The sequence below is a fragment of the Amyelois transitella genome, chromosome 18, assembly GCF_032362555.1.
Source record: "Amyelois transitella isolate CPQ chromosome 18, ilAmyTran1.1, whole genome shotgun sequence".
Lineage (NCBI taxonomy): Eukaryota > Metazoa > Arthropoda > Insecta > Lepidoptera > Pyralidae > Amyelois > Amyelois transitella.
This window is the reverse complement of record NC_083521.1, coordinates 8,275,038-8,300,296: the sequence shown is the minus strand read 5'-3', so window position 1 is coordinate 8,300,296 and position 25,259 is coordinate 8,275,038. Positions and strand designations below refer to the sequence as shown.

Below are 25,259 nucleotides of genomic sequence, written 5' to 3'. Positions count from 1 at the left end.
TATTTTTTTCATAAGTCTTAGAAGATACTACTATTCAAGAAATCTGTAAACATTCAATCCGTCTTTATTCCTTTCTTTGATAGTGACTTTCTATGGATAGTGGTCGAATTAAAAGTGCACGACATAGAAATACTTCTTAGGCTGTATGGTAAAATGTTAATGGAAGCGCGGGTAAAATCACAAAAAAACATATCACATCAATGTCATTCTATGACAGCACAGCAAGTAAATCCGATTTTTGTGTTTTAAACAGTCGTATTTTGGTTAAAACAAATGAAACGTTGTGTTCTTTAATTATTAATATGTAATTATGTGTTTTCTTATTAATTCATAATAAGTGCTGTACTTTAATATCGATACGTATAGGTATGCTGTTACTTGTGAAAAGCCGGCATTTCTAAAATTTCGTTAGCAAGATGACGTCTATCATCAAATTGCACAGCCTTTCTGGTGCTGGAGACGAGTCTCCACCATGCTACGTGCTACAGATAGACGAATTCAAGTTCCTCTTGGACTGCGGGTGGGATGAGAAGTTTGATATGGACTTCATCAAGGAATTGAAAAGGTCGGTGTTTGAGGTTATATTTCATCATATCAGCTCATGTTTTATTCCTTGGATGTTTTGTGGTATAATAATCCTCCTTTATAGATTGAAGGATACAGTGGCGGCGTTAGGGTAGGGCGCGGTTGGGCGACTGCCCAGGGGCGCCGGACGAAACGGGGCGCCGCAGGCCGCTGGCCGCGACGCCCTTTTTCATCCGGCGCCGCTTTCTGATTCTCTATAATTTACCACAGGCGCTCCCTTATAGTTCCCTCGCTCATTGAGCAAGACCTACTGGGTCGGCGAAAAAAGACAATAACCGTAAGGGATATTTTTTTGGTTTCAAGTTGCCTCACTCACAAACTCAACATGAAAAATATTATGGTAAAACAGAACAACGTACATACATTCGCGGACATTTTTGTTTGAGCATGTTTATTAAACATTAAGCTGGAGCGTGTGTGTGGTTGTTTCTTGCTGCGAGCGATAAAATCGGCTTAGAGATGACCGAGCGCCTGTGTCCGCGATATTACATCATGATGAATCAAATGGTTCTGTTTGACGTTGTACATGGTATTGGAGTAAGTTTATAATTTTTATTTTTTGTATTCAGTGAAATAAAATGAAAGTGATAAGCAGTTTAATTTAATATTTTGAATACTTATTGCTCTAGCTGAACAGTTAAAAGATTTCAGTTTCATAGTTTCATAGGTTGTTTGGTATGACATACTTTTTCAAATTAACGTCGTTAGTAAATCTCTACAATCACCAGATATAGATCTCAGTAAATGCACAGAAATGTTGAAAAAATGCTGCACTTTCGTGGAAGAATATAGAAATACAGGCTTTAAAAGCGCTATTTCAACTGCAAAAGAATTGGCTGAAGAACTGGAAGTAGAACCTGTGTTTAAAAGTGTTAAATTGTTATTGTTTCTCCTGAAAAGAAATTTGAGGTAGAATTTTTTAACTCTCGCTACATTATTTTCAGTTAATGAAAGATATGAACAGTTAAATGAGAACTCGGATTGCTGGTCTTTTTTATACGATATAAAATAGATTCCTGAAAAACCTGACTTTGTCAAACTCTGTAGTGATCTCCAATTGAAATTAACTGTGGATTCTAAATCAGATATAGATGGTTGTATGTTGTGTGATGAACTCATAAGCCTGAAATCCTTTTTGTCTGATCAGAATGTGGTTCCCCTGCTTATGTTTTAAATTTTATTAAAGATCGCAACTTACAGGAATTGTATTCAAATGTATGGATAGCATTGCGAATATTACTGACTATAGCTGTAACGGTTGTCAGTGGGGAAAGGAGTTTTTCCAAGCTGAAGCTGATTAAAACATATCTGCGATCGACAATCTCTCAATCAAGATTAACAAACTTAGCAACTTTGTCAATCGAAAATGAAATTGCAGAAAACATCGGCTTTGAATGTTTAATAAAATAGTTTGCCGATAGAAAGGCTAGAAAAGTGAAATTTTATTAGTTTATTAAACGATTTTTTTTAATAGATGGTTATTTTATTGTACCCATTGCCTTTTTTCGTATGTAATTGAATTGCAGTTAGGGGGCGCCGAAGAAATCTCGCCCAAGGGCGCTAGTAGTGCTAAAACCGGCACTGGAAGGATATCTAATACAATATAGTTTTTAGAATCTTATGTGTAGTTGCAGAAATAAGTTTGAATTTGATACAAAGGGATCTGTAATTGTTTATACAATAAAAGCTTATCAATGCTGCTAAAATATACAGACTCTTTCTGACCAAAGTGGAGGTCTCGGACCTAACCAGCAGTGAACTTGTGGCTGATTTGCTTATATTTCATTATTACAACTTAAATAGTAAGTTTAATTAAGTCTCTCCCTACCCCTCCAGGAAAACGGCGTGATTTAAGGTATACATAAAAAATTCAGTCATTTGCAGTTTTTAACAAAAACAAATATCAAGCCAACCTCAATCTATATTTTGCAACAATAATAAATTTATAGCACAGATTAATATTAAACTTATTAATACCATTATTCTCTCTTCCTTTCATGACTTACTTTGTTTCAGACATGTCAACACAATCGATGCTGTCCTGCTTTCACACTCCGATCCCCTACATCTTGGAGCTCTTCCGTACGCTGTGGGCAAACTAGGCCTAAACTGCCCGATCTATGCAACGTTGCCTATTTACAAAATGGGCCAGATGTTTATGTACGATCTGTACCAGTCCCACAAGAACGTATCAGAATTTGACCTATTTACGTTGGACGATGTTGACGCTGCTTTTGATAGGATTACGCAGTTGAAGTACAATCAGAGTGTGGATATGAAAGGTAAGGATTTGCACAAGTGTTCTGTGGTGCTTATTTTTAAGAAGAATTGTACAAATAAAAATTAAGTACAGGTTTCGGCTTTTGTTTTTCTGTTCAGTCACTATGGTTTACACTATTTAGCAATGTCATGTGGTTCCTGGCATTTTAGAGTGGGACCACTCCATCTCTTTTCCATGTATTTCGTAAAAGGCGACTAAGGGATATCCTTATAAACTTGGGATTCTTTTTTTAGGCGACAGGCTAGCAACCTGTCACTATTTGAATCTCAATTCTACCGTAAAGCCAAACAGCTGAACGTGGCCTATCAGTATGTTCAAGACTGTTGCTGGTCCTGGTGAAAGAAAAAACCTTGTGCGTGCCAACTGCTTCACTTTCTGTGAAGAATGTAAAATGCAATGTCTTTGGAAAAACAATCACTAATACAATTAAGTACTTTAAATTACAGGTAAAGGCCTAGGGCTCCGCATCACGCCACTGCCGGCCGGCCACTCCCTCGGCGGCACTGTGTGGCGGATCGCAGCCCCCGGCGAAGAGGATATAGTGTACGCACCGGACTTCAACCACAAGAAGGAACGGCATCTGAACGGGTGTGAGATTGAGAAGCTTATGCGGCCTAGTTTGATGTTGCTCGGAGCTATGAACGCTGATTATATTCAGCCGAGGAGGAGGCTGCGAGATGAGAAGCTTATGAGTAAGTGGACCGATTTTGATGTTTTTACCAATGAAAAAATCTACAAGAAGCGCTTTATAGGCAGAACATAAATTTGCAAATAAATAAAAGTCCTAAGGATTTTTTATTGGCTTTTGTGTCTTTAGCTTGTGTGTGGACTTAAGTGGACCCCTACCTTACCCCCCCCCTAACACACTTATAATAAAAATAAAAGGTTTGTAGGTAATTTTCAATGTTTGTAACGAATAAACTCAAAAAGTACCAAACCGATTTTGATGAAATTTGATAAGCAGATAGAATTAATTATTTAAACTTTATGCACTAAAATGTACTACGGGTTAATGCTACAAGACATTCTCTGCCAGTCAAACCTTTGGATCAAACTGAGATCGAATGATGTAGACCTGTATGAATACTACAGTCTACATTTTTCTATAAATTCTGACGCATGTGAATGCCCCCGCGCAAAATCTAGTTCATTATATATTCCAGCAAAAAAATTTAGTTCATTATATATTGCTGTCTCATTTCAGCAACAATTCTTACTACACTACGCGGCGGAGGCTGCGTCCTTGTCTGTACGGACACGGCGGGCCGTGTATTAGAACTGGCCCATATGCTGGACCAGCTGTGGAGGAACAAGGACTCGGGATTGGTGGCGTACTCCCTGCTGTTGTTGTCCAACGTCAGCTACAATGTGGTGGAATTTGCCAAGTCTCAGGTACCTACCTAATTTTATAGTGTTACCATTTATGTAGGTATATATATTTTTTGTGCCGTTTGGTTCCCGGTACCGATACAAAAAAAGAATAGGACCACTCCATCTCTTTTCCAAGGATGTAGTTAAAGGTGACTAACCGATTGGCTTATAAACATGGGATTCTTTTTTTAAGGCGATGGGCTAGCAACCTGTCACTATTTGAATTTCAACTTTATTATTAAGCCACACAGCTGAACGCGGCCAATCAGTCTTGTTAATACTGTTGGCTCTGTCTACCCCACAAGGGGTATAGACGTGACTATATTTATGTATGTACCATTTATACATTTTATAAACTCATGAATAATAATCATATTATAAACTCTTGAATCACTTTATTTATTAAAAGTACTCATATTATAAACTCTTGAATCACTTTATTTATTAAAAGTACTAACATAACATATAATCACGTCTAAATACCTTGCGGAGTAGACAGCACGGTTAAATGATAGAATTGAGATCCAAATAGTGACAGGTTGCTAGCTCATCGCCTAAAAACGGAATCCTAAGTTTATTAGCCAAATTACAAGATGTACAATTTTTTTTGCGAAATAACTAAACATGGCCGATCAGTCTTTTCTAGACTGTTGGCTCTATCTACCCCACAAGGGATATAGACGCGACCATATGTATGTATGTAAAATTTTTTTTTAAAGTATAGCTACATTTAATTACAGATTATATCATTTTTAATTACAGATAGAGTGGATGAGTGACAAATTGACGAGAGCGTTCGAGGGCGCTCGTAGCAACCCGTTCGCGCTGAGACACCTGCAGCTCTGCCACTCCGTCAGCGAGGTCACCCGGACCCCGGGTCCTAAGGTAAATTAATAAATACAGATGTTGCCTATTAAACTTACTTTCTTATAATACAAAACGTCAAACGTAATGATGTTGTCAATGTAGTTTTCGTAAAGATTGTTTCGGTCACAATACAGTTTTTGCACCTTTCCACAATTTGTTTGACTCAATATTCCTAACAATTACCCAAGAAACCACATCATCTTTCCATGTGGTCCTTCGAGCCGGAAAAGAAATAAATTCAAATTCAAAATTTTTTATTCAACTTCAAAATTTTTATTCATTATTATAGGATACTTCATATCGCTTATTAATTGTCAAATCTTTTGGTTTTACAACATTGGTTGATGTCAAATAAATTCTTCTACACATACACTTTGGAAGCGATAGTAGATATAATTAGATTTAAGTGATGTGACGTCAATAAGTGATGATACCTAAAAGGCGACTAAGGGATATGCTTATAATATTGGGATTCTCATTTTAGGCTAAGGGCTTGCAATCTGCCACTATTTTAAGCCAAACAGCTGAACATGGCCTTTTAGTCTTATCAAGACTGTTCGCTTTGTCTCACCCGCAAGGGATGCAGATATGTATGTATGTAATAAATTACGTATCTTGATGAAATTAAGGACGTCCTGGTAAAGGGTCAGGTCAAAAGTACCCGAAACCGCCGAGCTTGCATGAAGAGAGTTATGAATGTGGATGAAGCGAAGGAAGTATGCAGAGATCGTGGCAAGTGGAAAGAGGTAGTCTCCTACCCCTCCGGGCAAGAGGCGTGATTTTATGTATGTATGTATGTATTTGTAGAGCTTCTAAATTGTATTTTCCCTTCAGGTGGTACTCGCTTCGTTCCCAGACCTGGAGTCAGGGTTTGCTCGTGACCTGTTTCTACTGTGGTCACCGCATCCTAACAATTCCATCATATTGACTGCTAGGTAAGGTTTTTTACATAGGTACGTGATGTCTCGTGTCATCCAGCTACCTATAAGGTTTTCCTGTTCACTATGGGTTTAGATTGCATTGCAGTCTTTTTATAAAACGTTTTTGTTAATCAATATATTTTTATTATATTGCTATATTTATTATAATATATATATATATATTTTAAATAAGCACCTTACGTAGGCTCTGTCTAATTATGATCATTTTGTCAATATTTACCTATTGTCAATAACCTTGGCCGTGTGGTTCCCGGCACCTATATAAAAAAAGGAATAGGACCAAACCATCTCTTTCCCATGGATGTCGTAAAACGCGACTAAGGGATATGCTTGTAAACTTGGGATTCTTCTTACAGGCGATGAGCTAGCAACAAATCACTATTTGAATATCAATTCCATCATTAAGCTAACAGCTGAACGTGGCCTTTCAAGACTGCTGGCTCTGTCTACCCCGCAAGGATTATAGACGTGATTATATATGAATTAATAACGTTCAACAAGTAAATAATGATACTGTTCCCAGAACATCACCTGGCACGCTCGCAAGGGATCTCATAGAAAATGGCGGCGATCGCGTTCTCGAGTTGACCGTGAGGAAGCGGGTGCGGCTGGAGGGCGCCGAGCTGGACGAGTTCCTTCAGCAGCAGAGGCTCAAGGTCAACAATACTGTCAAGTAAGTGTGATTGAATTTGTGGCGACATCTATACGCCACAAGTGACAAAAATAAAATCACGCGACTACGCGCTATCTGTAAAAAAAAATACCGAAAAGTCTAAATCGCGCAAGCAAAGATTTTTATTTTATTTTTTTTTTTTATTAAAGAAACCAACAGCGTATACATTAAATAGTAATACAGTATTAATCTTATGCTATTATAAGGCCAATGACAGGTTTCTCTTACTATTACTGTAATAAAGTCAATAGTTACTGATTTCATGGATTGGAGCATATATTAAACATCGTCTGTCGCGCGGTTCCCCAGGCATCACATCTTGCCTACAGGAAGATCTTCCCTTTGGACCTAGACGAACATATCTTTATCAAATTAAGGACGTCCTGGCAAAGGGTCAGATGAAGAAAGGTCAGAAGAGAAAAATGTAGCTCTGCCTACCCCTCCGGGGAAGAGGCGTGATTTTATGTATGTATGTAGACGGCCTCTGTGGCGCAGCGGTAGTGCGCTTGTCTGTGACACCGGGGGTCCCGGGGTCGAATCCCGGCCAGGGCATGATGAGAAAATATTTTTTCTGATTGGCCTGGGTCTTGAATGTTTATCTATATAAGTATTTTTTATAAAATATAATATCGTTGAGTTAATCTCAAATCTATCATTAAGCCAAATAGCTGACGTGGCCATTTAGTCTTCAAGATTGTTGGCTCCGTCTACCCCGCATGGGATATAAACGTGACCATATGTATGTATGTATCGTTGAGTTAGTATCTCGTAACACAAGTCCCGAACTCACTTCGAGGCTAACTCAATCTGTGTTATTTGTCCAGTATAATTAAAAAAAAAATGTATATACCACATACAGTATATACACACATACAGTATAACGGCCTCTGTGGCTCAGCGGTAGTACGCTTGCCTGTGACACCGGAGGTCCCGGGTTCGAATCCCGGCCAGGGCATGATGAGAAAAGAACTTTTTCTGATTGTCCTGGGTCTTGGATGTTTATCTATATAAGTATTTATCTCGTAACACAAGTCTCGAACTTACTTCGAGGCTAACTCAATCAGTGTAATTTGTCCCAAAAAAAAAAAAAAAAAAAAAAAGTATATCCTTGTTACAGAGAAGAAACGGGCGGCCTGTCGTCCGACTCGGAGTCGGACGGCGAGCTGGAGATGTGGGTGGTGACGGGCCGGCACGACATCCCGGCGCGGCCCGGCGGCCGGCCCGCCGGCTGCTTCAAGACCAACAAGCGGCACCACGCCATGTACCCGTGCCACGAGGAGCGCACCAGGGCCGATGATTACGGGGAGATCATAAAGGTGTGTGTGTGTGTTTAGAGCTTGCGGGGTGGACAGGGCCGGCAGTCTTGAAAAGACTGATAACGGCAACGTTCAGCTGTTTGGATCAATGAAAGAGTTGAGGTTCAAATAGTTACTAAAAGATGAATCCTAAGTTAGGCCTAACCCTCAGTCGCCTTTTACGACTTCCATGGGAAAGAGACGGTGTGGTCCTATTCTTTTTACTATTGGTGCCGGGAACCACACGGCACAGCGGCGGATATCATAGTTATGAAATCATACATCTTACCAATCAGTATGTTGGACTTGAAGAATCCAGCGGCATCATGTGTATATGTATATGTGCCGTGTGGTTCCCGGCACCAATGCAAAAAGAATAGGACTACTCCGTCTCTTTCCCATGGAAGTCGTAAAAGACGACTAAGGGTTAGGCCTAACTTGGGATTCATCTTTTATTCGATGGGCTAGCAACCTGTATTTATTTGAATCTCAACTCTATCATTGATCCGAACAGCTGAACGTGGCCGTATCAGTCTTTGCAAGACTGTCGGCCCTGTCTGCCCCGCAAGGGATATATACGTGGTTATTATCCACTTGATCTGCATACTTCATGTGGATTCTTCAAAGTGTTTAAGTCGATTTTCCTATTTATATAGAAAATAAATTTGATTGTTACAGCCCGAAGATTACAGGTTAGCGGAGGTCGTGGACCCCGACGGAGAAATAAGAGATGTTCCACCCGCGCCTCCCCCCACTCAGCAACCTGAAGGTATACAATATTTTTAGCACAGAAGGAATATTTTAATTAAAAAAATATATATATTTCGAGACTATTTAATAGTAACAATTGAATTTATGTAATTAAATTATCATACACAAGAACGAAAGCATAGAATGGGCATAAAACGGAAATATATCACCAAGATAACGTGTTGAGCCATGTAGGCAAGCCTTTATATAGGCTACGAAAAATAGATCTGCTAACAATATATTATATTACATGACGGCCTCTGTGGCGCAGCGGCAGTACGCTTGTCTGTGACACCGGAGGTCCCGGGTTCGAATCCCGGCCAGGGCGTGATGAGAAAACAACTTTTTCTGATTGGCCTGGGTCTTGGATGTTTATCTATATAAGTATTTATTATAAAAAAACCATTTAAATATAGTATCGTTGAGTTAGTATCTCGTAACACAAGTCTCGAACTTACTTCGAGGCTAACTCAATCTGTGTAATTTGTCCCGTATATATTTATATTTATACACAGGTTTTATGGTCATGTGTACCGTGTGGTTCCCGGCTCCATTAGAAAAGAACAGGACCACTCCATCTCTCTCCCATGGATGTCGTAAAAGGCGACTAAGGGGTAGGCTTATAAACTTGGGATTCAACCTGTCACTATTTGAATCTCAATTCTATCTTAACGCCAAATAGCTGAACGTGGCCTATCAGTCTTTTCTAGACTGTTGGCTCTGTCTACCCTGCAAGGGATACAGACGTGATTATATGTATGTTTTATGGTCCACTAGCTTTTTTGCCCGCGAATTTAGCGCTATCTACACGCGCGAATTTAGATGATTTATTAGCGCCCCCTCCGCAATTTATTTTAAATTAAGTATTACTACCCGCGCGAGAATAGCGCCACCTGCAAATGTTAATATACGTTTTTCGCAAATCCCATGACAACTTTGGTTATGACCGGGATGAAAAGTGTCCTATATCATTCTCCACGAACGAACCAGTAGTTCCTGAGATTAATGCGTTCAAACAAACAAACTCTTCAGCTTAATAATATATTAGAACAGATGTAGATATGTCATATTATTGTTTTTTTAATGTAGACAATGTGCATTGATCCACGATTAGATTTAAGAGATCTATATTTGTAAATTGACGTCCGATGAAAATGCTGCAGTGTAGTTTGTTCCGCCGCTTCTTCTACACATGCGCTTTGGAAGCGGTAGTAGTTATAATTAGATTTAAGTTATGTGACGTCAATAAGTGATACCTTTTATCCAATTTTGAAAATAAATCTATTCTATTCTATCTTTTTCTCAGAGGAAATGACGGAAATACCCAGCAAATGCGTCGCCACTACCCGGCAGGTGCACATAAAGGCGAACATCCAGTACATCGAGCTGGAGGGGCGGTGCGACGGCGAGTCTTTGTTGCGAGTGGTGGCGCAGTGCAAACCCCACGCCGTGGTGGGGCTGCGGGCTAAAACACCAGCTTTGATTGCTCTCAAGTATGTTTTTGATACATTTCTAATAGAATTTACATTACTACAGTACCTACTACCACTTTAATAAGTTACACCGATGTAGGTACCTGCTCAGAAATCAATTTTTGTCATGCCGCGAAAATATCTGCACCAATCACAGTGCGCTATTTGAACGCGGGATCAAAACAGTTCGCTATTGGCTGATTGCGCACGCGCCATGTCTGGAGTTCACAGGAGCGTCGCGGTAGTCGGTAATGAGCGAGATACACGACTCCTGTTGTTTTGGGATTTTAAATCCTGTGTAGTAGCAATAAGTTCGTTATTTCACTAATGTTGTAATTCGGCCAGATTCGGCGGTCGGTTGTACTGTTCTGCGCCGTCGAACAATGCCGATGTAACTTATAAAAGTGGTAGGCCTGTACATCTATGTGTAATGGATGCCGTGAAGGCTAACATCCAGTACATCGAGCTGGAGGGGCGGTGCGACGGCGAGTCTTTGTTGCGAGTGGTGGCGCAGTGCAAACCCCACGCCGTGGTGGGGCTGCGGGCTAAAACACCGGCTTTGATTGCTCTCAAGTGTGTTTTCGATACCATTTCTTATAGAATTTCCATTGAACGGACCACTACATCTATGTCTCATGGATGTTGTATAGGACAACTAAGGGAAAGGTTGATAAACTTGTGATTTTTCTTGTGAGCTAGCAACATGTTAAAATCGCAATTTCGAGTCGTTTTGGGAGTGTAGGCTCTGTCTGCCCCGTAAGCGATGAAGGTGTAACTATAATGTAGGTATGTATCACGCTTTTTTGGCGGAGGGATAGGCAGAAAAGGGCGGTGCGACGGCGAGTCTTTATTGCGAGTGGTGGCGCAGTGCAAACCCCACGCCGTGGTGGGGTTGCGGGCTAAAACACCAGCTCTGATTGCTCTCAAGTGTGTTTTTGATACATTTCTAATTGAATTTACATTACTACATCTATGTCGAATGGATGCCGTAAAGGGCAACTATCATCGCCTACAAGAAGAATCACAAGTTTAGTAACCTTTCCCTCAGTTGCCCTTTACGGCACCCATGTGGTGATTCGTTCAATGTAAATTACAGACATACAGAATAGTAATAGTCTAAAATGTCATTATCTGACTCTATTTGTCACTATTTCTGCACATCGCAGCCAACTCTAGCCAACTCTCAGATTTGTTATTTTCAAACTGTGCCGTGTGGTTCCAGGCACCAAAACAAAAAAGAATAGGACCATTTCTTTCCTATGGATGTCGTAAAAGGCGACTAAGGGATAGGCTTACAAACTGTCACTATTTGAATCTCAATTCTATCATTAAGCCAAATGGCTGAATGTGGCCATTCAGTGTTTTCAAGACTGTTGGCTCTGTCCACCCCGCAAGGGATATAGACGTGACCATATGTATGTATGTTATTTTCAAATTTCAGAAAACAATGCGAACGTAGCGCCGTCGAGAAGTACTTCGCACCAAACAAAGGTGAAACTGTCGACGCTACCACGGAATCACACATTTATCAGGTACGTTATTAAATTTACGCATTTTCTGATGGCCACGAACAATTTGTTTGTTCGAAATCCATATTAAATAAGAAATATAGAAAAGCGGATATTTATCTCAATCACGTATATTTTTCTGTCATCCATTAATGTATGTTATTCTGTAATTCAATTAAATTTGTTCAACAAAAATTGAAATAAGATACACAAATCGTGACGGGAAGTGCATGAAAAATACAAATTCGTCCGTCCGTTCGAAAAGTGATCTTATTATTTTTACGATAAAGCACACAATCGTGAAATATAAAATTAATTATAAATGAACGGAGTGCGATTTTTTTTTTTCAAAAATCCTCTGTTATCGTGCGTCCTCTTCTTTTCTGCCATATTGCATCTATATTGGCTTAGTAGTTTTCGAGATATCGAGAGGAGTAAATTTTATCGCTTTTAAAATTCGCTTTTATCTCGGACGTTTCAAAATCTTGTTACAATATATATATATATATATAAATAGATATGAGTCGCTCAGTGACCCCGGATCATTGATCATCACATCACCGGATCATATATATACATATATAAATTCAAAATCATGTTACACCTACTAGCTGTCCCGGCAACCGTTGTTTTGCATTTTGTGGGTATGAAAAATAGATGTTGGCCGATTCTCAGACCTACTCAATATGTACACAAAGTTTCACGAGAATCTGTCAAGCCGTTTCGTAGTAGTACGGGAACGAGCATTGTGACACGAGAATTTTATACAGGGTGACATTTAAAACAACTGCATCCTTTTAAACATAGACTATACCCATGCTTCTGAGCCGTTTGAGCCTATTTTTATTTAAATTAAACGTCATCATTTTCACATTTAAAAAACCCTCAAAAACTACGTCACACGCTTTATTAAAGATCAATACTACAAAAAGAAATTAAAGCTAAACATGTAAATAAATGTCAGAAAAAAAAATTCTAGTATCAAGATCAAGTAAAGTGCAGAGTTGTCGAGATCGCGTAGCAGAATGAATTGTGTCGTTGACCTCTGAATCTTACGCGTCGCTTTTCCGCCGGCCGCCGGGGATGATATGACGTATTTAGGATCATGGATTTTGATACTTTTTTTTTCGTACTTTCTGAAATATGAACCGATATTTTTCTTTTAACGTTTTTAAATATCCTTTAGATGAGCATACTTAACAGTTAAATTTATGCAGGTGAATTTAAAGTCAGCCTGTATAAGATGGTGGTTACAACATTTGTAACGTGTTGCAGGTGAAGCTGACCGACAGCGTGATGTGCGCGCTGTCGTGGCGGCGCGCGGGCGACGCCGAGCTGGCCTGGCTCAGCGCCCGCGCCGCGCGCCCGCCCGCCGACACCACCGCCGGTATGGTGTATACATACATACATACACACATTAATACATACACACATACATACGTACATACATATGTACATACATACATATGTACATACACACATACATACATACACACACACATACAGACATACATACATACACACATACATACATTCATACACACGTATATACATACACACACACACACATACAGACATACATACATACATACACACATACATACATACACACACACACATACAGACATACATACATACATTCATACACACATATATACATACAGACATACATTCATACACACATACATACACACATACATACATACATGCATACATACAAACACACATACATATATACAGACATACATATGAGTACACATATAGCGATAGATTTAAAGCTTACTTAATTGAAGGTGAAGCGCAGTCAGAGTAAGAAAAGAGGGAAATGGATCTAAGATAAAATGAAAGAATTGAATTACTGTTTAAGTATATAGGAACGAACGGGCAAAAAATACAATTAAACTTGACTCTTGTCAAATTAACATACATACATACATCCTACTAATATTATAAATGCGAAAGTTTGTGAGTATGTCAGGATGTCAGTTGGATGGATGTTTGTTACACTTTCACGCAAAAACTACTAAACCGATTACGATGAAATTTGGTATGTGGGTAGCTGAAGACCCAGAATAATATATGGGCTACTTTTTATCCCGGAGTACCCGGGGTTAGCGGGATTGGTAGGGTTTCCATGCGGACGAAGTCACGGGTGGCCTCTAGTACATACATTAAACACGCCTCTTTCCCGGAAGCTACATCTTTCTACCCCAATACATACATATAATACATACATACATATGGTCACGTCTATATCCCTTGCAGGGTAGACTGAGACAATAGTCTTGAAAACACTGAATGGCCACGTTCAGCTATTTGGCTTAATGATAGAATTGAGATTCAAATAATGACAAGTTGCTAGCCTATCGCCCAAAAAAGAATCCCAAGTGTGTAAGCCTATCCCTTAGACGACCTTTACGACATCCATGGGAAAGAGATGGAGTGGTCCTGTTCTTTGTTGTATCGGTGCCGGGAACCACACGGCACATACATACAAACATACATACATAAATCACGCCTCTGTCCCGGAGACCACACCTTTCTGCCCGGATATATTTAACTTGGGGATTATTTGAGCGTCATTGGAATCAATAAGGTGCCCGGTTTAAGTGTGATGCAAAAGACACAGGTTATATATCCCTATCCCTTTGTTGCATTTTACGACATCCATGGGAAAAATGGAGTGGTTCTATCTTAAAAAACCACACGATGAAGATTCCCTCAAGATCTCTTCCTAATTCTACGCTCTTCGTATATTGACTTATTATTTATTACAGAGGACGCGCCGACCGAACAGCTCATGTCTTTAGAACCGGCGCCATCGAATTCTGTCACACCGCACGCGGCGGCCTTCATCAATTCTGTGAGGCTGTCAGAATTGAGATCGGCTATTGCTAAATTGGGACTCAATGCGGAATTCTCCGGAGGAGCTTTGGAATGCTGTAACGGGACTTTGGCTATAAGAAGAGTAAGTAAAGATATATCAAACAAATAGAAAATCCTAATGATAAATGCTAAAACTTCTAAAAACTTTAATGAATATAAATAAAACAAATTTCGTTAAGTCGCTCTTTGATGTTTGCCTTGGAGTCCCTCTAGGTATCATACTCGAACCTTTATTAGTTAATAGGCGTTCCTCAAGGTAGCATACTTGATTCTTTATTGGTTAAGAGGCGTCCCACAAGGTAGCATACTTGATCCTTTATTGGTTAACAGGCGTCCCACAAGGTAGCATACTTGTTCCTTTATGGGTTTAGAGGCGTCCCACAAGGTGGCACATTTGATCCTTTATTGGTTAACAGGCGGCCCACAAGGTAGCATTCTTAATCCTTTATGGGTTAATAGGTGTCCCACAAGGTAGCATACTTGATCTTATACTGTTTTGTTAGTCCATAGATGTCCCTCAAGGTAGCATACTTGATCCAATATTTCTCTTTCTAGTTGGAGAACGGACGAGTGGCGTTGGAAGGCGTACTATCCGAAGAGTATTACAAAGTAAGGGAATTGCTCTACGAACAATTCGCTATAGTGTAGTGTTGACTGATTGTAAATAAATTGATAATAATGAAACTGGTTTTTGATTTTTAGATGTAAATTTAGTGTGGGAATGGGATTTATGGGATATTAGATTAAAATATAATTTTTAGTACCTATGTAGTTGGTTTTATTGTTGTTTGTGTAAGTAGTTAGAAAATATTTTACATGTACTCAATGCACTTGTTTTTCTCTACGTCCTCGGCCAATATATAAGTATAGTATTGTAGTGTAGTAGTCTGTTCTTTTTCTTATGGTGCAATGAAGAGTTAGCTATCTACAGTACATAAGTTTAAACATAGTTTCGACTGTTAATCAATTTTGTAAAATGTTTTAATACTCTAATAAACTTACCTTATAAATGCAAATCAATTTTGGATTCTTCTTGTATGCGATAGGCTAGCAACCTGTCACTGTTTGAATCTCGATTCCATCATAAGCCAAATAGCTGAACCTGGCCTTTCAGTCTTAAAGACAGTTGACTCTGTCTACCCCGCAAGGGATATAGACATGATTATATACATACATACATTGAGCTTCGATAGTCGAATCAGTAACCTTACAATGTTAAAATGTAATCTGCGGGGGAACCTAACCCATATAACTTGTTTGTTAATGAGAACAAGTCATGTATACATTCTATAAGATTTTTTACACGTTTCTATTAAAATAATAAAGTTTAAGGTAATAAAAATACATTCAACCATTTTACAATTTATTTCACATATACAGAACCAGGTCACAATCGATAACAGTGTGTAAAGAAACAAGGTACTATTCATTTAAATTAAATAAGACACGAGTACGATTCACTACTCTATTAAAACTTATTTCTTAACATCAGCTTTCTAATTATTTAAATAATTCCGAACTTAATGGCGGCGATTAGGCCAATAGTGTTGGTGAATTATCGACAATTGTTCTAAATCGATAGTCGATATTAAATCAATAGAAGCATATCGATAAGAAACACAATTGCCACGTTGCATCACAAGTCCGTTCAGAACATGAATAAATTAAATTTTACATAGTGTTGAAAACTGTAAAGACAAAAAAAAACGAATGAACTAGTCTAGTAGGTAATGTAGAGAATCGTGTCATTCATTCTGACAGCAACGGTTATTCTCACTATACAGGGGTCCACATAGAAAAATATACCACCTTTTATATCGTCGGTTAAGCCTTGCCCATAGGCAGTACAACATAATAAGGAAGTATGATTCAAGTACTGCACAATGACTCTTAATCTCACAGCGAAAAATTAAAATAAGTAAGTTATAATAGCGTATGGCATATTCCAAGAAATGTGCGTGTCAAGTGGCATACATTTCTACGCGGTTCAAAAATCACACAAATTCATGTAAGTAGTGAACTACAAATATTAAAAAATTGCATTATAAATCACTTTCTCGACACAATTGCCGCTCATGAAAAGCATAAAAGATAAACGTATATAGCAAATTATCAAAATAGTACAACAAGCACCGTAACAAAACCTCCGAATAACAAGTAGTATTTTATTATATAACTTATTCCTAATATATCTGGCACGTAATTAACTGTACACACCTTGAAACTACCACATACGGTTAAAAACCACTTAAACTAAACAACGTAAATATTCTTAACATAAGAATAACTACAAAAACCATGGAGCCGTAGATAAACAATAATTAAACTGGGACTTAGTTGGTTAAGATGGGTTTGTGCATGTGTTACGTGGAAAAAACGATATCTAGTTTATAACTCAAAAAGAACTAAAAATGTATGTATGTGTATAAGTACATAAGTACTAAAAAAACGCGCTAGACGGCCATCTTGGAACAGGCCTGTATTTCATGTAAACATATTGACATAAGATATTTGAGCGAAATATTCTTTTCATCAAGTTTTAGGTCTCAAAATTTACCTACGGCTTCATGAACAACTAAAATAACTCACTGGAATTTTTTAACTGTTTTCAGTTACTACTGTTTCCCTAACTTAAAATACACATCAAGCCGTCCCTTTCTCTCTCATACGAACAAAAGGGACGGCGCGAGTTTTTGTTTCGTGTCCAATCAATTCCCAATTTTCAATATTAGATATACATTTTTTTACATTATAAATATAATTTTCTGTGATATTCCGTTTGGTAACAGGTTATTGAGGTATTTATACTGTTCCTTTGTTTATTATTTAATATCTGAAGCTTGACCAGAAAAGCAAATCGCTACGTTAGTTAGACTCATGATTTTTTACAACTGGCAATTTTTAAATTAAAATGAAGTTTTCATTCTTATTTTTGTACTTAAACATTCTTTTCGCAAGGGGAAAAATTAACAGATAATAACAATTATTTTCTTGGTCAAGCATCACATAATCTTAAGCGTATACTTATTGTATGTTTGTATTAACAATATTGTACATTACGTTAGCATGGCAACACTTAAATCTACGTCTATGCTGAGGAACAGTTCTACAAAATAGATCTCTCCGTAGAAATAGGGTGTTATTTCTTATAAAAACAAAATATTCGTTCAACAAATCATTTTAAACATGAAGCCTTTATGCATAACTAGAAATTGATGCAGCATACACTATCTGAATTCCGTTAATAATTTTATTTCAGACAATTCATATAAAATTAGGTACATTGAGCATGTAGCGCTAACAGTTTGAATAACATACATAAAAATACCTAGATTGTCATATCTGTCATGACATTACTTTCAACAAGACTTTTGGCCGAAGCTTCTAAGAAACGCTTCTCCAAATGATCTATCATTGCGATAAATTTCATTTAAGTCGGTACTTTTACAGTTTATTGTAACAAATATACAAATTTTCTTTCTTTATTGGTACGGACGGCAGATAAATCTACCAAAATGTAGACGTATTTTTAAAATATATTCTGTTCAATAAATTTTTAAACTTCATTACTAAATTTCATATACATTAGCCAATCTGCGTCAGTTTCTAGTTACGAGCTACCAAAAACCATGTCGTCAACATAAACAACGTATAATGGTAAGGCGCCGAATACGGCACCAACGTAAGGTCGGGGAAAACGAGCACACAGCCATTTTACAATACGTAAAACATTCAATTCAGATAAATTTTGAAAAAACTTAACTAAGTTTTATATAATTTTGTTATCTTGTAAAACACATTTTTATCAGACAATAAAATAAGTATCCTATTTTTTTTTAATTAACCCAATATATCGTCCCAATTTGCGACACCATAAGACCATGTAAAATATAAAAAAATAAATGTACGAATTTGACGTCATTGCCATCACCAATTGATATAGTATTTATGTTTAAAATACTAAATAATAAGATTTAATTGTTATTTAAAAATATTAAATAAACTACAAAACTCAATATGGACATACTCAGTATCTCGAATTGATGTAAAAAAAAATATATCTTAAATCACCATGTTTTCCACGACCATACAAATTTCGGCCCTTACCGCAAGTAAAACTAGATATAATTTTTATAATATTATACAAAAATGTAAAGTTTTGTACTAGATCCGTCCTTTTTGTACATTTATGGCGCAGGGCGCGGCGTCGTTGTGTTTTTTTTTAATTGTGTTAAAAAATTAATGAAGACATTTTGCTTGCACAGCCATGACATTTCACTCATCAATGCATTGTGATAATGATAATAAAATAATGGGATGTTGCATCAGTCTTCACACATCAACTTAAATTTTCTTTAAGTCAACCGAGCGAGTGAGGGTAATCGCAAATAACTTAATTTGCGCGATAATTAGACTGAAACTTTACTATGTGTGTTTATTATATTAATTTCTAAACGAAACTTCTGAAGTCTTTCGCTACCACATACTGTATACATCCATCCGACCTCTTTTGTTGTTTAAGACGACTACATAAGCCAATTGAGACTTTTATAATGCGTCGTGTAGATAATTCACAGCATTGATTCTTTTCTAAAAAAAAATATAAGTGATGTGATATGTGTGAAATCGCCGCGCCCCGACGCCTTCGCGACTACGCCGGCTAAGTTTACTTACACTACATCTACTCAATCGAGTTTGGAACTCTTTTTTCTATATACAACAATTTACATAAATTTGAGTGCTATGCACATTCAAATTTATTAATTACATCTTTAAAGAATATTCGTTGACAGACACGAACGTTCGGAATATAAAATTTATCTAAGACGTTAAGTCAGAATCCAGTTAAAATCAACCAATAACAGCGCGTTTTGATTTCGCAACCTTCACCCTGATTGGTCGATTTATTTTGTCGGACAGTTAGTACTTAGCCAGCGCGGTGTCAACGCTAGTCGAAGGTACATCATAGCTTTTGAACTGGTAAAGAACAATTCTTCTAAGTATCTTCGCGTTGTGTGCTTGATTAACTTTTCCAAGACTGTAATCGATGACATGTTAAAGACTGAATTGTTCTATATAAAAATCTCGCCACCAGATGATCTAACATTGTCAAAATGTTCAATTCTACAAAATTATTTACAAATTTCATATAATTATCAAAACAATAGATCAAATAGAACAAAACGGTGTATTTTTTAAGTGTACATATTAAATAATAACATCTCATACAGACATCTGGTGTCAGATATTAAAAAAAATTACATTTATCAACAAAAAGTAGTTTTCTGCGCATTCACTTAACAGTGTCTCAACGCACGATTCACTTAAAGTTAAACACATAGTTTGACAACCAAAAAGTTAGCTTCTAACCGAATTGTCCAAAACTCAAGCCCCCGTTTCCAGTCTTATCCTCAATTAACAATCCACGTTACTCATGGTAAATCACAAGCCAATTTCATCAATTTGTTCCGCATACCCAAACCCTGTTTGATCTTAAAAATTCTCCTTTCATTTCTCAATTTCGCAGTTATAGCCTTTAATATCTCGGTACACGAGATATTTTTCAAACTCCAGCACAGTGTCTTAAAATGTCGAACCAACTCCAAAATCTTATCAAACCTTTACTGTCTCGATACCGCGTGGGACGATAGTTGTCGCAGTAGTCATTCATACCACGTCGCCCATACACCGCAAGACAGCTACTTGAACTGATTTTCCTGTAAGGCTGTCTCAGTATCGAAGGACCAATTTTCAAATCCACTTATATCACGTTAAACTGAATCTCTTGCAGTATATACACTTTAAGGAGTCAAAACACAGCCACATTCACCGCTTAGTCTACTGTAACCCAGCCTCTATCTCGCATTGCCACATAAGACTTCCAAGTCTTAACTATGTCACATTAGCTGAAAATGTGCAGGTATTCCGTCTACCGGAGCCCAGCCTCGAGCATTTCGACGAACAATTTGTTCATGTGCGTGCGCCGGTCTCGGTGCACGGAGGACCAGAACCGGCGCACCGCCACATCGGCGTGCCTCAACGCCGGCAGAACCAGTAGGAGTTGTTGTAGCGTCGCGTTCGCGTTGTACGGCCTGAAATCATCAAACCGTCAATATATGTATATAAATACATACACACAGAAAGAATTACACATATTGTAAGTTCGATACCTGTGTTGTAATGTTGCAACAGTACTATCTAATATATCAAATTCTCGTGTCACAATTTTCGTTCCCGTACTCCTCCGAAACGGCTTGAAAATTTGGGAGCATATTGAGTAGGTCTGAGAATCGGCCAACATCTTTTTTCATACCCACAAAATGCACAGCAAGTCGAGCCGGGACGGCTAGTCTTTTATAATAAATATGCAACGAAGAACAATCAAGAACCCAGATTAATCAGATTGTTAATTTGCCTTGACTGAGTATTGAACTCGTCCCACAAGTAAGCACACTACCATTTTAACAAGCAGGTCGTCAACAACATATAAATAATCTTAACACGGACACACATAAATAAGACTTATAGAAAAAAAGGATACACTACCTGAGGACAGCGACAGCATCATTCAGCGCCAACAGTATGGAGTCTCTGAACCTCCTCAGAGCGGCGTGCTCATCAATACGAGCCTCTGAGTTCGCCAGGACCAGCGCTTTAAGAAGGTAGCATTCTTCACGAAGCGCTGCGGCGCCTTCTAAACGCCGCGTCACTCCTGCCAACTGTAGAGAAACATTTTAAGTCAAGACTTTCTTACTACATTATCAAAAAAAATATAATACATACATATGGTCACGTCTATATCCCTTGCGGGGTAGACAGAGCCAATAGTCTTGAAAAGACTGAATGGCCACGTTCAGCTATTTGGCTTAATGACAGAATTGAGATTCAAATAGTGACAGGTTGCTAGCCCATCGCCTAAAAAAGAATCCCAAATTTGTAAGCCTATCCCTTAGTCGCCTTTTACGACTTCCATGGGAAAGAGATGGAGTGGTCCTATTCTTTTTTGTATTAGTGCCGGGAACCACACGGCACAACAACAAAAATATAATGTACTTAGTAATACATAATCTTAAGGAATTTATTGCGTACAAGGACTTGCTTTTACCCAAATGCGCCAAAAAGTTATGTTCAGTGAGACATTAAGGCCACATTGTGCGAGAAATCACACTCCAATATTATACGAAGTTTTTCCCGTATAGTTCGATTATTTTACACATATAGTAACAAAATAATAACAGTAGGATCCTAAATAATTTATAAAATAGTGGCAGCGGTGGGATACTATGTAATTCGAAAAATCAATTGATGTCGTAGATAAGGCCTATACACATCCTCGATGCATTATATCGTGTTTTACACAGTCTTTGACCGATTAACCTAATAAAATATTGAAAAAAAATCTTAGAACAATAAACTCACATGTGTATACAAGCTGTGCGCCCCGATGTCCCTCATCTGCTGATCGTCGAGCGCCATGTCGTTGGCGAAGCGCAGGCGCAGCGGAGACCCTCCACCCATACTGCGGTATGCCGTCATAAGACTTAGCATCTCGGCCCATGTGCTTTGTAGCAGACGCATCTATCACAATTAAATCAATCAAATAATTTATTCTGTAATGTCTTAAGTATATAAAGCAATAATTTTTTTTTAAATCATCTAAAGCTAAGGTTTTCATATTTCGTATTTTCGTTTTCATTTTAAAATAGTAAGTTGTACATAAAAACTACAGTAAGGAAAAATATAATGCAAATAATAAAATGTGGTGTGTTTCTCACAACTGGATAACTATAAAATATTTTAAAAAATCTTAAAATCCTGATGGATTTAATGCACAGATCCGTGACGCTTGGCAACAACTTAGCCTAATGTCGTCTTCCAGTTCCAGTTTCAGTGAAGGTTTTCCAAAAAAAAAGAGAGGGAAATATGGAATTTTCAATATCCTACCTGATCATTGAGGTGCAGTTCTGTAAATCCCGGTAACAACTTCGCCCAGCCGATGACTTCCACCAGTTCTCTGTCATAGAGATCTGCCAACAAGTGGAGGGTCTTAGCCGCGGGGTCAGTGACCCCGGCCGGTGGCGCAGCGCAACTGAACATCTCCGGTTCGTAAGATGTGAGGACTTCTAACACCTAAAGAAATGCAAAAAGAGTGTTATAATAATAAAGCATATGTTATTCGGAACAGGTTCTTTAAGTAAAAATATCTTTGAATAAACTCCTGGTGAGAAATTTTTTGCTCATTTATTGATGAAAAAATTATAGGAACTTATCTGGGTATGATATATGACAGGTTGCTAACCCATCGCCTAGGATAATAATACCAAGTTTATAGCCTATCCCTCAATCTACATTTTCGTGATCCATAAGGCAGAAATGGAGGATAGATTTTAGTATTGGTGCCGGGAACCACCCGGCACACCCACCTTGATGTCGTCGAGCTGCGGGCGCGGCGCGGGCGGCAGGTCGGGCGCGCGCCGGTACTTCTGGCGGCCGCCGCGCACGCGGTCCAGCCGCACGCCCTCGCGCAGCATGCCCGTGCGCAGGCACTTGCGGAAGCGGCACGCCTGGCACGCCTTGCGCCGCCGCTTGTTGATCTCGCACTCGTTCGAGGCGGGGCACGTGTATTCTATGTTGCCCTGTAACAAGTTACCGTCATTTTTTTAAGTCAGGTCGCCGTTTTAAGCAAAATTTATATTATAACTACATACATACATATAGTGACGTCTAAATCCCTTACGGGGTAGACAGAGCCCATAGTAAAGAAAAGACTGAATGGCCACGTTTAGCTGCTCGGCTTAATGATGGAATTGAGATCCAAATAGTGACAGGTTGCTAGCCCATCGCCTTAAAAAAAATGGATCGCAATTTTATAAGCCTATCCCTTAGTCGCCTTTTACGACATCCATGGGAAAGAGATGGAGTGGTCTTATTCTTTTTTGTTTTGTATTTGTGCCGGGAACCACACAGCACTTACTACATACATATAGTCACGTCCATATTCCTTGCGTGGTAGACAGAGCCAACGTTCTTGAGTGGACCGAAAGGCCACGTTCAGCTGTAAGCTTAAAGCTTAATAGCTTAAAGATTGAATTGAGATTAAAATAGTGACAGGTCGCTGGCCCATCGCCCACAAGAGGAAGCCAAAGTTTATAACCTATCCCTTAGTCACATTTTAAGACATCCATGGATAAGAATGGAGTGGTCCTATTCTTTTTTTTATATTTGACACCACACGTCATTATTATAACAGAAATGGCAAACTTGTATTACAATAAGTATACTGCTTAAAATATGGGCTCCTAAAATATAGGCAGTTATTTTATGATCATACAACTGTTGCAGCGCCAGTCGTGGTAGAAAAGCAGTTGTTGCTGTTCAAGGCTGACGTATTCTCCTGTGGTATTCCCTACGGATGCCACGCTAAATTCCTTCATAGACGAAGTGCATAACTTCTTAGCAGTTTTAGTGATGTGCTTCATACCTGAATTGTCCTTTTAAAGAAAGCCTTGCACGCTTCGCAGCTTGCGACTCTATAGTGGAACCCTGAAGCTACTTCTCCACAGAAAAGGCAGTCTTCTTGGAGCGTCATCATCAGTAGTTCCTGTAGCAGCGCCAGTCGTGGTAGAAGAACAGTTCATGCTGTTCAGAGCTGGTGTTTAATCCTTCGACATTGTCTTCGAAGGTAACGCAGTTTCTACAGTACTTACGACGTTGCTTATAAGTAGTTTTGCATACCTGATTAGTTCTTTTCAGCGGAGCAATCATCATCATCCATTGGTGAAGGAACATGTCACTATTAGTGGCTTAAGTGATGTGGTACATACCTGAATTGTCCTTTTAAAGAAAGCCTTGCACGCTTCGCAGCTGGCGATTCCATAGTGGAACCCTGAAGCTACTTCTCCGCAGAAAAGGCAGTCTTCTTGGAGCGTTATCATCAGTAGTTCCTGTAGCAGCGCCAGACAAGGTAGAAGAACAGTCTTGGTCTTCAAAGCTGACGTTTCCTCTTGTGGTCCCTTTGGATGTCACGCTTAATCCCTTAATAGACGAAGTGCATAGCTTCTTAGCAGTTTTAGTGATGTGCTTCATACCTGAATAGTCCTTTTAAAGAAAGCCTTGCACGCTTCGCAGCTGGCGACTCCATAGTGGAACCCTGATGCTACATCACCGCATACGAGGCAAAGTCTTCTTGGAGCGTCATCATCAGTAGTTCCTGTAGCAGCCGCGGCCGTGGTAGAAGAACAGTGCTGCTGTTCAGGGCTGGTGCTTCCACCTATGGTGTTCTCGCCGGAGGACACGCAGAACTTCACCTCCTCCTTGGTCTCTATTTCGAGTGGCTGTGGAGTGGAATTTTTTTTTCGATTGTCATTTTTATTTGCTTACATTAATTAATATCGATAGTCGGTATTATATTTATCTATACTAATATTATAAAGCTGAAGAGTTTGTTTGTTTTTTTATTTGAACGTGCTAATCTCAAGAAGTACTGGTTTGAATTGAAAAATTATTTTTGTGTTGAATAGACCATTTATCGAGGTAGGCTTAAGGCTATATAACATCACGCTGCAACTATTCGGAGCGAAGAAATAATGGCAAATGTGGAAAACACGGGGATAATTATTTATCCTTGAGG

General features: G+C 38.6%; 2 protein-coding genes across 7 annotated transcripts in view; one reads left to right on the top strand and one right to left on the bottom strand.

Moving 5' to 3' along the window:
• Window positions 1-217: 217 nt before the first annotated feature.
• On the top strand, window positions 218-15,345 carry LOC106137411 (probable cleavage and polyadenylation specificity factor subunit 2). The gene is made up of 14 exons (XM_060949298.1): window positions 218-565; window positions 2,602-2,867; window positions 3,313-3,558; window positions 4,071-4,258; window positions 5,000-5,122; window positions 5,939-6,039; window positions 6,569-6,718; window positions 7,836-8,034; window positions 8,692-8,782; window positions 10,070-10,256; window positions 11,677-11,767; window positions 13,019-13,130; window positions 14,521-14,711; window positions 15,185-15,345. The coding sequence occupies exons 1-14, from the start codon at window positions 417-419 to the stop codon at window positions 15,275-15,277; spliced, it is 2,187 nt and encodes a 728-aa protein (XP_060805281.1). The 5' UTR covers window positions 218-416; the 3' UTR covers window positions 15,278-15,345.
• Window positions 15,346-15,979: 634 nt separating this feature from the next.
• The window catches only part of LOC106137434 (steroid hormone receptor ERR2), a 39,780-nt gene continuing 30,500 nt past the window's right edge, over window positions 15,980-25,259 (bottom strand). For 5 of the 6 annotated variants that reach the window (XM_060949307.1, XM_060949308.1, XM_060949306.1 and 2 more), the window contains 6 exons: window positions 24,718-24,963; window positions 23,053-23,265; window positions 22,574-22,759; window positions 22,049-22,207; window positions 21,176-21,348; window positions 15,980-20,721 (listed from right to left, as the gene is read on the bottom strand). In XM_060949307.1, coding sequence (XP_060805290.1) covers window positions 20,559-20,721; window positions 21,176-21,348; window positions 22,049-22,207; window positions 22,574-22,759; window positions 23,053-23,265; window positions 24,718-24,963 — 1,140 coding nt within the window. In that variant the 3' untranslated portion in view covers window positions 15,980-20,558. Of the gene's footprint in view, window positions 20,722-21,171; window positions 21,349-22,048; window positions 22,208-22,573; window positions 22,760-23,052; window positions 23,266-24,717; window positions 24,964-25,259 lie in introns of those variants that run through there. The other variant, XM_060949310.1, reaches the window with a different exon arrangement.